The sequence below is a fragment of the Salvelinus sp. IW2-2015 genome, linkage group LG2 (assembly GCF_002910315.2).
Source record: "Salvelinus sp. IW2-2015 linkage group LG2, ASM291031v2, whole genome shotgun sequence".
Classification (NCBI taxonomy): Eukaryota; Metazoa; Chordata; class Actinopteri; order Salmoniformes; family Salmonidae; genus Salvelinus; species Salvelinus sp. IW2-2015.
Genome location: NC_036839.1, coordinates 3952125 through 3969474, shown reverse-complemented (window position 1 = coordinate 3969474; position 17350 = coordinate 3952125). Strand labels below are relative to the sequence as shown.

At 42.3% G+C, this 17350-nt stretch overlaps 1 protein-coding gene across 1 annotated transcript in view; it reads right to left on the bottom strand.

Moving 5' to 3' along the window:
- The window catches only part of dnah7 (dynein, axonemal, heavy chain 7), a 184405-nt gene that overhangs the window by 106084 nt on the left and 60971 nt on the right, over positions 1–17350 (bottom strand). The window contains 10 exon segments of the mRNA XM_024000724.2: positions 4319–4567; positions 4920–5018; positions 5967–6179; positions 6438–6565; positions 6933–7035; positions 9125–9293; positions 9582–9691; positions 9842–10054; positions 10429–10569; positions 11105–11303. Of these exon segments, the coding sequence (XP_023856492.1) occupies positions 4319–4567; positions 4920–5018; positions 5967–6179; positions 6438–6565; positions 6933–7035; positions 9125–9293; positions 9582–9691; positions 9842–10054; positions 10429–10569; positions 11105–11303 (1624 nt within the window).

Genomic DNA, 17350 nt, shown 5'->3' with positions numbered 1-17350 from the left:
ATAAAATAAAGAAATATCACATTTACTTAAGTATTCAGAGCATTTACTCTGTACTCTGATGAAGAACCTTTGGCACAGATTACAGCCTTGAGTGTTCTTGGGTATGACGCTACAAGCTTGGCACACCTGTACTTGGGAAGTTTCTCACATTATTCTCTGCAGATCCTCTCAAGCTCTGTCAAGTTGGATAGGGAGCATTGCTGCACAATTATTTTTAAGGTCTCTCCAGAGATGTTTGATCGGGCTCAAGTCCGGYCTCTGGCTGGGCCACTCATGGACATTCAGAGACTTGTCCTGAAGCCACTCTTGCATTGTCTTGGCTATGTGCTTAGGGTTGTTGTCCTGTTGGAAGGTGAAACTTTGCCGCAGTCTGAGATCCTGAGTGCTCTAGAGCACGTTTACATCAAAGATCTCTCTTTACTTTGATCCGTTAATTTATGCCTCGATCCTGACTAGTCTACCACTCCCTACAGCATGATGCTGCCACCACCAGGCTTCACAGTAGGGATGGTGCCAAGTTTCCTCCAGACGTGATGCTTGGCATTCAGGCCAAAGAGTTCAAAATTGTTTTCATCACAACAGAGAAACTGGTTCTCATGGTCTGAGAGTCTTTCGGTGCCTTTGGGCAAACTTCAAGCGGGCTGTCATGTGCCTTTCACTGAGGAGTGGCTTCCGTCTGGCCACCCTACCATAAATGCTTGATTGGTGGAGTGCTGCAGAGATAGTTGTCTTTCTGGAAGGTTCTCCCATCTCCACAGAGTAACTCTGGAGCTCTGTCAGATTGACTATCAGGTTCTTGGTCACCTCCCTGACCAAGGTCCTTCTCCCCCGATTGCTCAGTTTGGCCGGGCGGCCAGCTCTAGAAAGAGTCGTGGTGGTCCAAACTTCTTCCATTTAAGAATGATGGAGGCCACTGTGTTCTTGGGGACCTTCAATGGTGCAGAAATGTTTTGGTACCCTTCCCTAGATCTGTGCCTCGACACAATCCTGTCTCTGAGCTCTACGGACAATTTCTTTGACCTCATGACTTGGTTTTTGCTCTGACATGCACTGTCAACTGTGGGATGTTATGTAGATAGATGTGTGCCTTTCTAAATCATGTCTAATCAATTGAATTTACAACAGGTGGACTCCAATGAAGTTGTAGAAACATCTCAAGGATGATCAACGGAAATAGGATGCACCTGAGCTCAATTTCGAGTCTCATAGCAAAGGGTCTGAATACTTATGTGAATAAGGTATTTCTGCTGTTTTTTTCTTCATAAATTTGCGGCGAATTTCTAAACTTTTTTTTGCTTTGTCATTATGGGTTAGTGTGTGTAGAGTCCTGAGGATATATATTTTTTATATTATATATTTTTTTAACCCATTTTAGAAAAAGGCTGTAACAAAAATGTGGAAAAAGTCAAGGGGTCTGAATACGGCACTGTATATCAACTGTAGACCCACTGTGCAGTCATGGCCAAAAGTTTTAAGAATGACACAAATATAACATTTCAAAGTTTGCTGCTTCAGTGTCTTTAGATATTTTTGTCAGATGTTACTATGGAATACTGAAGTATAATTAAAAGCATTTCAAGTGTCAAAGGCTTTTATTGACAATTACATGAAGTTTATGCAAAGAGTCAATATTTGCAGTGTTGACCCTTCTTTTTCAAGACCTCTGCAATCCGCCCTGGCATGCTGTCAATTAACTTCTGGGCCACATCCTGACTGATGGCAGCCCATTCTTGCATAATCAATGCATGGAGTTTGTCAGAATTTGTGGGTTTTTGTTGCCTCTTGAAGATTGACCACAAGTTCTCAATGGGATTAAGGTCTGGGGAGTTTCCTGGCCATGGACCCAAAATATCAATGTTTTGTTCCCCGAGCCACTTAGTTATCACTTTTGCCTTATGGCAAGGTGCTCCATCATGCTGGAAAAGGCATTGTTTGTCACCAAACTGTTCCTGGATGGTTGGGAGAAGTTGCTCTCCGAGGATGTGTTGGTACCATTCTTTATTCATGGCTGTGTTCTTAGGCAAAATTGTGAGTGAGCCCACTCCCTTGGCTGAGAAGCAACCCCACACATGAATGGTCTCAGGACGCTTTACTGTTGTCATGACACAGGACTGATGGTAGCGCTCACCTTGTCTTCTCCGGACAAGTTTTTTTCCAGATGCCCCAAACAATCGGAAAGGGGATTCATCAGAGAAAATGACTTTACACCAGTCCTCAGCAGTCCAATCCCTGTACCTTTTGCAGAATGTCAGTCTGTCCCTGATGTTTTTCCTGGAGAGAAGTGGCTTCTTTGCTGCCCTTCTTGACACCAGGCCATCCTCCAAAAGTCTTCGCCTCACTGTGCGTGCAGATGCACTCACACCTGCCTGCTGCCATTCCTGAGCAAGCGCTGTACTGGTGGTGCCCTGATCTCGCAGCTGAATCAAGTTTAGGAGACAGTCCTGGCGCTTGCTGGACTTTCTTGGGTGCCCTGAAGCCTTCTTCACAACAATTGAAGATCTTGATGATCTGATAAATGGCTGATTTAGGTGCAATCCCACTGGCAGCAATATCCTTGACTGTGAAGCCCTTTTTGTGCAAAGCAATGATGACGGCACGTGTTTCCTTGCAGGTAACCATGGTTGACAGAGAAATAACAATGATTCCAAGCACCACCCTCCTTTTGAAGCTTCCAGTCTGTTATTTGATCTCCAGCTTTGTCTCCAGCTTTGTCCTCGTCAACACTCACACRTGTGTTAACGAGAGAATCACTGARATGATGTCAGATGGTCCTTTTGTGGCAGGGCTGAAATGCAGTGGAAATGTAATTTGCATGACAAAGAGGGAATTTGCAATTAATTGCAATTCATCTGATCACTCTTCATAACATTCTGCAGTATATGCAAATTGCCATCATGCAAACTGAGGCAGCAGACTTTGAAAATTAATATTTGTGTCATTCTCAAAACTTTTGGCCACGACTGTATATCCACTGCTCATTCTCTTATAGCTCTATGTTAATTTCTTCCTTGTTGTATATGGTGTATAACTTTGTTTAAACTCCTGTCTGTATTTTGTCTCTAAGTGTTGTCCATCACTAGCAGCACCATATCACCAAGTAAAATTCTGAGTATGTGTAAATGTACTTCACGAATAAAGGTGATTCTGATTTAGAAAACATGGTTCTCTTTTTACTATGGCAGCCAAAGTGATTGGACACTTAAGTTCGGCTAACATGGACTTCCACAAACTCATGCATGGATGTCAATTGGAGATTAAGTATGAGGGTTGCTTTACGAGCACATCTCAAGTCAAGATTCAGCCCTAAGAAAATATTAAATGAACTGCCTTGGAAAATTCAATCCGACCCATCCTAAACAGCAAATTGTTCACCAGCCAATCAACCATGGCACTGAAGTGTCACATTTGATCTCTATACCTTATATTTCTTTGAAAATGAACAAGAGGGGTTTTAACGCCCCCACCAGAGGTCAATGCCCCCTCTATTTCAACCCTAAAAAATTACGCAGGCTGCTAATACATGTTCACGAATTGGGGGTGGGAACGTTCTGGAGATTTCCACGTGGAGTGAATAAACAACAACAATAAAGCGCTGACAGCTGTCAGTGTATCTAGCTAACATGCTGCTAACATTGTGGATCTACTATAGCTGCATCAACCAAACCAGTGGAGCGTGTAGTGAAGGCGAGTTCCTATTGCATGGCCCGGTACCGCGGGTGGGTGGACATGTTTCCGTAAGACCCATGGAATGGTTGAAAATGTACGTTTAAACACCCCTATGCACCATGGCTGAAGCAGCCATATAGGCTACGGCGAAAAGCTGTTTGGTACAGCTGTCGCAACTCGCGGAGAGGAAGAACTTTGCAGGTGCTTCTGATTAATAAACAATGCCATGCTGGTGGATGGTAACATTCAACTGAATCCCAGCCCTGGAAAGAAATGTAGACTAAAACGTATTAGCGCGTCATCTCATAGAGGAAACACATGCAATTGACACAGAAAATATCGAAGATACCAGTTTGGCTTTCCCACTTCGAGCCCAAATATATCATACTTTGACTAAGAAGATAACTTATTGACTTAAATCATTGTGCAACATCATAGGTAAGCTATTGGCATCATCTTTCAGCTGAAAAAAAGTGAATGAAAAAAAATGAATTTCTGCTCCTGTGGGCCTTTTAAAGGGGTTTTAGACACAGAATTGAACTAAAATGCCATATCTTAATTTGATCCAGTTTCACACAGCAGGAAAATAATCCTGCAGCAGCTGGATGATCAAAAGAAGATATGGCATCTGTATGTAAGAAGTGAAAGTTACCTTCTCACAGATGTCTTGTAGGGCTGCTGCCAGCACCCGGTAGGCGCACGTCTTCCCACCAAAGGGCTCCCCCACCAGCATAAAGCCGTGGCGCACGATCATCATCTCAAAGATCTGCAGGATCTTCTCTGCGAAGAAGTCTGTCACCTGCAGGTTCATCTTATCGCTGTTCTCTTTGATGGCCTCCAGCAGGAGACGATAGTCCGGTTTGGGGAGTTTGACCCCGGGGAACAGATCAGAGGTGATGCCCTGGGAAGATGCACACGTATAGTGGTYGGGTAACAACAGCAAGAACGGGCAAATCTGGTGCAGTCCATGATGAGATGATGCACTGCAGTACTTAATGCAGCTGGTGGCCACACCAGACTGTTACTTTTGATTTTAACCCCCCCCTTTGTTCAGGGATACATTATTCCATTTCTGTTAGTCACATGTCTGTAGAACTTGTTCAGTTTATGTCTCAGTTGTTGAATCTTGTTATGTTCATACAAATATTTACACATGTTAAGTTTGCTGAAAATAAACGCAGTTGACAGTGAGAGGATGTTTCTTTTTTTGCTGAGTTTATATTGTCAGGAAGTGACTTTGCAAACTATCTCACCCCAAAGAGCGGTAGATCATGAGCCAGGAACTTGGGCAGGTTGACYTCAATGATGGACCTAAGCAACAGGATGTCTTCGTTTTCATCAGGATACTTCAGCTGTGACACGAGAGAGAGAGAGATAATGGTGTGAAGAGGTAGATACATATTGAGAGAGAGACAAATGTGGGCCTTGTGGGGAAAGATATCATTCAGGAGCCTTTGTGTGCACTGACACGCGCTCTCTTTCAGACGAGGGAGCCTTCAGTGGTATTTGCCGCTTTAGCTCAGGGGCTAAATGCACGCCACTATTTTCCAAAAGTAATTTTGAAAGAGGCGACAGGGTAAAGTCCTGGAGGCGGCAGTGCTGAAATTGATGTAAAAATTACATGAATGCATTGCGGCGCTCCGAAAACAACCCTTAGAGCCTGGGAAAGAATATGTTCTATTTATATGGGGAACCAGGTTCTGGGTTCAGACCTTTATCTTTGAAAGTCAATCTTCCAGGTTCTGTCTTCATTGTACTCTGCTATGTCATTGCGTGTTAGGAACGAARGCCCCAATTTCTCACTGCCATCACAATGTCAAAAGAGACCATTTCAATCTAATGTGGCTGCAAAGAGTCATGTTCGACTTCATATTCAACTTCAGACAATGACAACCTGGTTTGAGAGGACAAATTGTCCCATTACTAACAACAAGTGTTATTAATAATGTCCCCTTTTGTCCAATTGATCTAGCAATAAAAAAAAACATCACAATCGTGAAAGTGAGAGGAAAGGAGCAAAGGAWAAATGTGAGGACATTGTGGGGCCTGTAGGTATGCACATTTTTGTTTTTGCCCTAGCACTYCACACCTGATTCCACTTATCAAAGGTTTAATGATGAGTTGATTAGTGGAAGCAGTTGTGTAGTCCTTTGGGTTCACAGGAACAGGATTAAGAAACACTGCCGTAGAGGTGAACATTGTGGGAACTTAGAGGACAGAGGTAAACGCTTATTGTGGGTACACTGTAGGGACCTGAATGACATGGGCAAAGAGTCAATGTGATGACTTGTGACAGGTACCTTCAGGTTCCCGGCGGCGGTCAGCACAGACTTGACGGCCCTCATGCCGTAGTCGTAGTGGTGCTGCATGGACAGCTGTTCTGAGCACAGCCTGTAGGTAGCCACGATCTTCACCGACAGTGGCCGGGCAGTCACAAACCCACAAGAGTAGAGCACAATCTCAGATATCATGGCGTAGTCCGGGACCATCATGGCCACCGTCCTGAAGAGAGCCTATCGAAAGGAAACAACCCACCAAAATTGTGCCTGCTTCCAAAATGATATCTTACTCCGTACATAGTGCATTACAACCCTATGGGCTCTGGTCAAAAGTAGTACACTATGTAGGGAATAGGGTGCCATTTGGGATMTAACATATGTCATGTGTGCCATCATGTGATCCCGTACAACCAGATGGCTCTTGGGTACAGTCACTGAGGCTTGTGCTAATGTGATCTCAGATAATAATACTAATACATTTAGCACAGGTACCTTTAGGTTGTCTGGCAGTTCAGAGCGACCGGCGTATCCTGGGTTCATGGTGATGAACACAGCACAGGAGGGGTTTAGTTTTAGCTCCGTCCCCTCAAACAGCAGCATTTCAGCATGGGAAGTAATACCTGAGAGAGAAAATGTAGGTATTGTAATGTATGATAAAAGTGCCTGCTAAATGGCATATATCATTATTATTATATTACAGAGACCGGGACTACATTTGACCAGTGCCATTGACTGACCATGCTAGCGACAAGTAAGAACATGTGGCCAAATGCGCTATAGTTGAAGTACTAACAGTTGAACTATACACCTAAACACCTCTTTGTATGGTGTGAGAATGTGTATTATGGCGTCTCACACACACACAACTCTCTGTATGTTGTGAATCTGTCTTTAAATGGACGCTCACACAGCTCTCTGTATGGTGTGAGAATGTGTAAATTATGGGGAATTTCTCTCACACACACTCTGGGACTCTCTAACACACACCTCTCTGTATGGTGAGAATCTGCTGGGCTACCACTGATAGAACCTCCAGGTCAATGCGGTTGAACTCGTCGAAGCAGGCCCAGGCTCCACAGGACAGCAAACCCTGCCAAGCAACAAGAGATATGACAAGAGAAGCATGCACATACACCTCAAATAGAGAATTACATTTGAAATTAGTAAGTAAAATTACATTATTTTAGTAGAAACTCATTTATGCACATCTAGGAAATGTATACTAAACACATGTCAATCAGGATTTAGACAGGGACATAGTACCATCTCAGCTGCACCCCTTAGTCAATGTTATTGTATGCTCTCTAGATAAAAAGCAACGTTTAAAGATCTAAAGCCTTTGATACTTTGGATCATTCACTGTTGTTGCCTAGGTTGTCCTCTGTCGGACTTGATCAAAATGCCTGCAACTGGTTCAATAATGACCTAACTGATAGGTCACAAAAGGAGTACCTCAGGGGTCTATTCTAGGGCCAGTACTCCTCACATTGTATATTAACGATATTGGTTCCTTAGTGAAGAACTGTATACTTTTATGTTGATGACACTGTGCTGATCTACAAACTGCTTTTAAATGTCATACAAAACTCACTTATTGACCTTAAACGGGTACTGAATGCAGCTAAAACTAAATATATGTTTTTTTATAGAGCCCACAGCATTGGCATCACAGACGTGCATATTTGCACTTTGAATGGAGCACAAATTAAGTGAGTCCCCTCATATAAATACCTTGGCATTTGTAATTTAAAGGAGTTATATGTCAAATGAAGCCCCCTTGTGGAAACTAGGCAATTTGCAACACCACAGCCTGAATTCAAACAACTGTCCCCCCTTCCCTCCTTAAGTTTAGTGTTTGAGTCTTTTGCTTTTGGTTTTGTCCACCAGCTTCAAATTGAAACAGCTGAAACAGACACATACACACAGCGTAACTTGGACCACTTGCGGTTGCCAAGGCTTCGTTGTGATATCCATCTTGCTGCCACACAAGTTCTTTAGGAGGTTCAGTAGTAGCCTATGTCTTAGTACCCATCAWGGACAACAGGAGAGCACTCAACCTTGGGAATGTTAGCTATCAGTTACATTTTTCCCCAAAAAGGGACAATCAGCTTTTCTGGATGAAAATCCTTAACTCAAGGCTAAAAGTCTCAATGTGCATGCCACCAAAAACACAATATCTGTATTGTACTGCATGGCTCCAGCAGTGTTGTTAGAACAATGTGTCAAGTGTGGATATTAAGAATTTGTCAGTCCATATTCGTGTGGGCAGAGAAGTGTTGAGTAAAGGATGAGTTAAAACWTTAATTAAATTAAAGCGGAATAACCCAAAYGACCCTCTTAAAAATCTAAGCTCTTATACAAGTGGCCTGAATCACAATGACCTGCATTGGGGGCCACACCATGGGGGTCCTCTTTTGGGTAAAAAAAAAAMGTATACAATTCTGTTAAGCAGTTATTATAAAATGTTATCATCATATTTGAGTAAATAACTGCCTCACGGAATGCCTATAAAGCCCGGTACAGATCTAACAGCCGAGACAAGATGGTTTTATGAAGTTTGCTTGATCTAAACGATGTAGTTTCAGAACGTCTTATGTCAGCTGCTGGAGTTTCCAAGATGCAACATGTCAAAAGAGACAGATTTGTTTAGCCAATCAAAGAACAGTGTGCTGATGTTCTGTATTTAGCCAAGCAGCTAGCTAGCTAGCCYATACACATGTGCCCTGTTTGTGGTGCATGTATGTCATGATACTGGTTTGCTACAACACTTGCTACAACAAGTGGCAACTTTGTTTCAAAGTTTCATCACATCATTCCAAAGTGTCACTGTTACCATGGAAACGGTCTCAGCCCTGCATCTCATTTTTTTTMATCTGAATGACCCCTCTTCAATCAGCTGGTCTACAATACAACATTTTAAAACTGGAACGTTTTTCGTTTATCATAACTTAAAAACTGTATTCATGAGCATAGGCCATTCATCAATAGAGCCATGCCAACTAGAAGCTGAGCCCTACAGTAAGAGTGGGTGTGAGGGATCTTAGCCTGGTTAAACATGACTGAACGCTGCACACACCATTGTTGCTGCACACACCATTGTTTCACTTCATTTATCAATGGTGAGTGTCTGGTTCACTCAGGTTTAGTCAGGTTTTACCACGCTAGAGGGATATGCCCACCTTGAAGAACTTGCCCAGGGCGATGTAATCCAAGCCGTCAGAGCAGTTGAAGACAACACACTGCTTGGCCACAGCCTTGGCCAGATCCTTGGTGGTCTCCGTCTTCCCTGTACCTGCGGGGCCCTCAGGTGCCCCTCCCAAGTATAAGTGCAGGGCCCCAAACAGTGTTCTGTAGGAGAAGGGGCAGACCTGTGTTCAAATGCTATTTGAAATCATMTTAAATACTATCTATGCATGATTGTGCTTGCCTGGCACAATGGAACCAATAGAATAGTCACAAGGAGTGCAAACCCCGCACACTTGGCACTCTAATCCTTCTAGACCAAGTCGCATGAAAGATTTCATATAGTATTTGAACACAGGTCTGATTTGAGTGCATTGCGTTACAGTCACAGCACATCAGCATGTTGAGGGTCCTGACTTGCCAACGAGTGCGGTGAGTATTAGTGGTCCTTACCTGTAGCAGCGGTCAGTAAGTGGAGTGATGACCAGGCGTGGTGTGTTCCCCAGATACTCGTAACCATAAGCAAGGCCGGCGTTGATCATCTTAGTCTGGAGACGGTCCTCCTGTATATACAGAGGTCAAGTCAACACAAACCTGGTCAGTTAGTACTTAATGGAGCCAAAAGGTAAAATACATAGARACAAACAAAACATGCATGCATGCACACATACACACCCCAAAAAACCCACATGCACACACACGCATACACTTACCACCCAGTAGTAGCGTAGCTGACTGAGCCACTCAAAGTCAGTCTCGTCCCTGATGCCTTTCTGGACCAGTGTGGCTAGCACATCTCGGGCGTGGACGTCCTGCACCACCAGAGCACCCAGGGTGACCCGGTTCTGTTTGGACAGCTTCCCGCGCACCAGCATCACAATGTCATCGATCTGACTGTTGTTCTGCTGCAGATAGACATCCAGGGCCTGCAAAACAAAAAGMGAGACATCACTGGTTTGACAGGGAAATATATGTCAATCATAGGGTCGTATGCAAAGGCATACACCCCATGCACTCTCAGTAACTTGTGCGGGCTTTTACACGCATGCACGCACACAAACACACCAGGTTTTTCTTAACATGGTCCAGTGCTCGTCAAGTGGTTCTTCCTCAGTTAGTTGTGAGATAGCACTTAATCTGTTCTGCAGCATGACAGCAGCCTATATTCCTGTATTTATTTGACAGTGATAATGCACATCAATAAGATGTGCCAGATTAAGCCAGCTGGCTAGTTTTCATCTGTAGATATTATATGATATAATATAAGGTAAACTCTTTCCAATGTAGTTTGGCCTTGTACCTTCTGCCCTGAGACGATGGCCGCGTGAATGTCTTTGGTCCAGTACACCTGGGAAACACACAGCACCGTCTGGCCGGGCCAGGTACGCACCCAGTTGATCCTCAGGTCCTTGGGGTATGCCTCAATGGCCTCCCCAATCACCTGGGGCACACAACCATTGGATTTGAAAATAATTATCAAAACAACACTATAATTAGGAGAGAATGTGTATTTTATTTTACCTTTATTTAACTATGCARGTCAGTTAAGAACAAATCTTTATCACCTTATTTTCCCAAAAATTTGAGGATTTTTTTGGTTGAAAAATWAGTATTTTCAATTAATTTGCACCAAAATCTACTGTATTCACATAGAGCTGAATCCTTCGTAGGCAAAAATAGTTAYATTTTCAGGTTTAATTTGATCTAGAGTAATTGCCCAAGTACTTTTTATTTCTAATCATTTCTGAAGGCTTAAGAAAATTCTGTCTCCGTAGATTCCAACTGATTGCCTAGCCAGTCCATGGTACAGTGTATTGTGGGTGTTGATGACACTGTACATTATCTCTCAAAATACTGGTCCAGGGTCAGATATTAAATTTATCTAATAAATCATATTTTTAAGCAGACCTTAGACACTGATATCAGATCTGTTGTTAGAAGATACTGGTACTGTACCTTATGTACTGGTACTGTACCTTATGCAGGGAGCTGATCATACCCATCTCTAGCTCTAGGAGCCATTTCTCCACCTGGCCGCGGGCCTTGGAGGTGGAGATTATATCTAGGAGCTCCACCACCTCTCCCTCACTGCTCTTCATGTGGGTAATGTCCAGCACGTCTGTGAACACCACGTCGTTGATGCCCTCGAAACACTTCTTCAGATGAGGCTGAACCCTAAAGAAAGAAAGGGGACAATCATGGATAGCATTTATGCAGCGTTTTTCACTGGGATGTGTGTGGGTAACTCTTCTCACATTACAAGCACACATTTGTAACACCCTTTAGGYACACAAAGTAGTAAAAAAATATGGMCCTAGTTCACCCCAAAAACAAAGTTTGTCAGGAGCACATACAGTGCATTTGGAAAGTATTCAGACCCCTTGACTTTATCTACATTCTGTTACGTTACAGCCTTTTTCTAAAATTGATTAAATAAATGTGTTTCCTCATCAATCTACACACAATAGCCCATAATGACAAAGTGAAAACAAATTTATTAAAAATTAAACACAGAAATATCTTATTTACATAAGTATTCAGACCCTTTGCTAAGAGACTCGAAATTGAGTTCAGGTGCATCCTGTTTCCATTGATCATCCTTGAAATGTTTCTACAACTTGGAGTCCACCTYTGGTAAATTCAATTGATTAGACATGATTTGGAAAAGCACACTCCTGTCTATATAAGGTTCCAKAGTTAATAGTGCATGTCAGAGCAAAAACCAAGCCATGATGTCGAAGGAATTGTCSGTAGATCTCCGAGACAGGATTGTGTCGAGGCACAGATCTGGGGAAGGGTACCAAAAAAATMTGTACAGCATTGAAGGTCCCCAAGAACACAGTGGCCTCCATCATTCTCAAATTGAAGAAGTTTGGAACCACCACGACTCTTCCTAGAGCTGGCCGCCCGGCCCAACTGAGCAATCGGGGGAGAAGGGCCTTGTTCAGGGAGGTGACCATAAACCTGACGGTCAGTCTGACAGAGCACCAGAGTTCCTCTGTGGAGATGGGAGAACCTTCCAGAAGGACAACCATCGCTGCAGCACTCAACCAATCAGAACTTTATGGTAGAGTGGCCAGACGGAAACCACTTCTCAGTAAAAGGCACATGACAGCCCGCTTGGAGTTTGCCCAAAGGCACCTAAAAGACTCTCAGACCATGAGAAACTACATTCTCTGGTCTGATGAAACCAAGATTGAACTCTTTGGCCTGAATGTCAAACGTCATGTCTGGAGAAAACCTGGCACCATCCCTACMGTGAYGCATGGTGGTGGCAGCAACATACTGTGGTATGTTTTTCAGCGGAAGGGACTGGAAGACTAATTAGGATCGAGGGAAAGATGAACGGAGAAAAGTACAGAGAGATCCTTGACAAGAACTTGCTCTAGAGTGCTTATAGGACCTCAGACTGGGGCGAAGGTTCATCTACCAACAGGGCAACGATCCAACATCTTGAGAGACCTGAAAATAGCTGTGCAGCGACGCTCTCCATCCAACCTGACAGAGCTTGAGAGGATCTGCAGAGAAGAATGGGAGAAACTCCCCAAATACAGGTGTGCCAAGCTTGTAGCTTCATACCCAAGAAGACTCAAGGCTGTAATCACTGCCAAAGGTGCTTCAACAAWGTATTGAGTAAAGGGTCTGAATACAAATATGTAAATGTGATATCAGTTTTTTATTTGTAATAAATTAGCAAAAATGTCTAAACCACCTCTTTTTGCTTTGTTATTATGGGGTATTGTGTGTAAATTGATGAGGGYAAAAAACWATTAAATCTATTTTAGAATAAGACTGTAATGTAACAAAATGTGGGAKAAGTCAAGGGGTCTGAATACTTRCCGAATGCACTGTAGACCTACAACCGGACGCACAACACATATTGCATGGAACATGAACAGTTTGACTTCAGACCACTTTTTATGTATCAAAAATGCCAAACATGTTTGTTTGATGTTGATTGGATAGGATAGATACCGTGGAAAGATAGAGGAGAGAGTGTGCTGAAATAGCAGTGGGATGTAAACAAACCCATGCAGCGGTATATGTTTTTTGGACACAGCAGCTTACACTGCTCGATCATCCTAGGCCACAAAACTAACAAACTTTAGATTTTAGGATTAATCATACCCTTAATAGAAGGCATAATCCAAATGTAAGCAGGTCGCCTATTTATCTTGGCCCTCCTGGGTGGCAAAGTCCTTGCTTTCCATGCATCACTTCCCACAATTAGATGTCCTTCCCTATCTGTATAACACTGCCACAGTTGGAGCATCTCGTTTATGCCTACTGCTTGTGATTATTATATTGCATGCAAGGGTTTGCCTGGAAAATCAACAAAACGTTTGTTATTCACACCGCACGCAAACTATTGCATCTGTCCTAATCCTGATGATAATCAGCTATTGATTGTCCTCTAACCACCAGTCGGGGAACACAAAAGAGACTAATCAAATCTCACATACGACACATGCACCACGCCTAAGCATTTTGTTGTGCTTTCTGTGACAAATTACTTTGCAATACATTATTTTGTGTTGGATTGAAGTCTAACACAAAAAAATAAAAAATAAACAGTTCTGAAAAAAAYGACAGTCGTTAATTAAAAAAATACTCATGAATCATAAAGCAACCAAGCAGCGTTGGAGAAAATGTGTGGCTGCATGAAATGGTTGTGTGGGTTGACTGGGTTGGTCTTGCCAAACTTCGATACAGAAAGAACTGCGGTAAAGCACTACAGATGGGAGAATGGCACATCCTTGCTCAAAAGGGCATTAAGACGGCACACTAGGTCCTATTGAGCCTCGCAACAGATTCATCGCCTTGTCAAAATCAAACTACCGTAGGTGTTTGGAAAATTCTGTCTTTTCAGAAAAGTCAGTGACTGCACGAGGCGACATGAGGCTAATGAAATTCATGGCAGTAGTGGATGAGAAGGGGAAAAAAGAAACAGAAGAGTAAAGGGCTGAGCCTCCTTTGTCTGAAATCACATTCATTATAAACCACATACCTTTGGTGAAATAAGACATGGCATGCTTATCAGCCTTTCGCCTACTCAGGGAGCCACAGTGGAGTAAGTAGGGCAGAGTGTCGTGAGGAGAAGACATTATAGAATTAAATTCCCACAGTAAGTACAGGATTTTCGTTTTCGAAGCCTCAACTTTTTCTCTTCTTCTCCTTATTCCCATCTCTTTTGAGCCGTCTTGATGAGGTGGTTCGGAGAATTCCTTTATTGCTGAATGAAGTGTATGTAGTGGCCAAGTTTGTGTGTTCTGTTCATATTATACTTTGGGAGGTTATTCTCTGAACAGGAGTTGTGAAAAACACCTGAAATGTAAATATGCCCATATACCTCACTACGGAAGGAACTCAAATGCCATCACTACTTTAACGCCTCTGTATGACCAACCGCTACAATGCATCTATCTATTGTATAAATAACTCTAATATCTGATACACATTAAGAGAGATGGCACCGTACTGTATGTCTGCCGTCTTGCGTGCTCCAACTCGACTTTGCTATTTTGTGATTATTTTGGCATTTATCTTTACTTTCTTTGCTCGAAATGTGTCTGCTATTATTTCCTATGATTAACAAAAACTTTTGAACATCGGCAGTTAATAAACGAAATTCCGGCATCAACTTCGATTCATCTGCCTGGGCTCTTTGTGTACCTCTGAACCAATCTTCGGCTACAAAAGAGGAAGCGCAGTCTAAAAAAAAGGCAGGAGAGTGAGCGGGGGTCCTGGTAAAACTAAGGCGAGGAGAAAACCGGCCACCACTTCCCTCAAAGAGACTCTTGTAATTGCAATATCCTATTTTTCTGAAACATGGCTTTCTGACAAGATACCCCCGATGGCTAGGGTGTAACGGTTCAGTAGGTATTGCGGTTTTGGGGTCATGGCATGGTTCGGTTTCAGTTCAGCGGGAAACTGAAATGCCAACAGTTACTGTAGTTCATTTTTGTTTAAGAAAATATAAAGTGTTGTTATTCTTCAGAAAGTATTCATACTCCTTGACTTGCTGCACATTTTGTTGTGTTACAGCCTGAATTTGAAATTGATTAKATTTATATTTTGTGTCATTGGACTACACAAAGTACCCCATAATGTCAAAGTGGAAATATGTTTTTTTAAATGTTTACAACTTCATTAATAATGAAAAGCTGACATGTCTTGAATCAATAAGTATTCACCACTTTGTTATGGCAACACTAAAGTTCAAGAGTAAAAATGTACTTAACACTTAACTTAACAAGTCACTTAAGTTGCATGAACTCACTCTTTGTGCAATATGTGTGTTTAACATGATTTTATAATGACTACCTCATCTTTGTACCCCACACATACAATTATCTGTAAGCTCCCTCAGTCGAGCAGTGAATTTCAAACACAGATTCAACTACAAAGACCAGGGAGGTTTTCCAATGCCTCGCAAAGAAGGGCACCGATTGGTAGATTGGTAAAAACAAAAACAAAAAGTAGACAATAATTATCCCTTTGAGCATGGTGAAGTTATTAATTACACTTTGGATGTTGTATCAATACACCCAGTCACTACAAAGATACAGGTGTCCTTCCTAACTTAGTTGCAGGCAAAATCCTAGAGGAAAACCTGGTTCAGTCTGCTTTCCAAAAGACACTGGGAGACAAATTCACTTTTCAGCAGGACAATAACCTAAAACACAAGGCCAAATATACACTGGACTTGCTTACCAATGCGACATTGATTGTTCCTGAGTGGCCTAGTTACAGTTCTGACTTAAATCGACTTTAAAATCTATGGCATGACTGGAAAATGGCTGTGTTGCAATGATCAACAACCAACTTGACAGAGCTTGAACAATTTAAAAAAATAATAAAGTGCAAATATTGTACAATCCAGGTGTGCAAAGCTCTTAGAGACTTACGCAGAAAGACTCAACGCTGTAATCGCTGTGAACGGTGATTCTAACATGTATTGACTCAGGGATGTGAATACTTATGTAAATTAGATATTTCTGTACTTCATTTTCAACAAATTGGCAACAATGTCTCAAAACATGATTTCACTTTGTCATTATGGGGTGTGTAGATGGGTGATACATTTGTTTTATACATTTTGAATTCAGGCTGTAAAACACAACAAAATGTGGAATAAGCTAAGGAGTATGAATACTTTCTGAAGGCACTGAGTAATTTTAGGGCTGTGCGATATAGCCAAAATATCATATAATTTTTTTTWTTWTTTAATGTTGACAGTATTTGACTGTATTTTATGTTTTGTGGTATCAAAGAAAAATAATTGTCAGTATTTTAATCAATTTCTGCATTTTCTGTACTCCTTTGAGATGATTTCCCCACTGCCATGTTGGGCTGTACGATATTGGCAAAACATTGAGGCCATATTGAGACCTCAACCCCATCGAACACCTTTGGGATGCATTGAAACACCGACTGTGAGCCATGCCTAATCGCCCAACATCAGTGCCCAGTCTCACCAATCTTTTTGTTCCAACATCTAGTGGAAAGCCTTCCCAGAAGAGTAGAGGCTGTTATAGCAGCAAAGGGGGGTCCAACTCCATATTAATGCCCATGATTTTGGAATGAGCAAAAAAATATACCAAACATGCAACAATTTCTAAGATTTTACTGAGTTACAGTTCATATAAGGAAATCTGTCAAATGAAATCAATTCATTAGGCCCTAATCTATGGATTTCACATGACAGGGAATACAGATGTTTCTATTGGTCACAGAAACCTTTAAAAAAAACGGTAGGGGCYTAGATCAGAAAACCATTCAGTATCGGTTCTGACCGCCTCCTTCGCATAGAGTTGATCAGGCTGTTGATTGTGGCCTGTGGAATGTTGTCCCACTCCTCTTCAATGGCTGTGTGAAGTTCCTGGATATTGGCGTGTCTGGAACACGGTGTCATACACGTCGATCCAAAGCATCCCAAACATAATCAATGGTTGACATGTCTTGWGAGTATGCAGGCCATAAAAGAACCTGGGACATTTTCAGCTTCCAGGAATTGTGTACAGATCCGTGCGACATGGGGTCGTGCYTTARCATGCAAACATGTGATGGCGGTGGATGAATGGCACAACAATGGATCTCAGGATCTCGTCACAGTATCTCTGTGCATTCAAAWTGCCATAGATAAAATGCAATTGTGTTCGTTGTACATAGCTTATGCTTGCCCATATCATCACCCCACCTTCACCATGTGGCACTCTGTT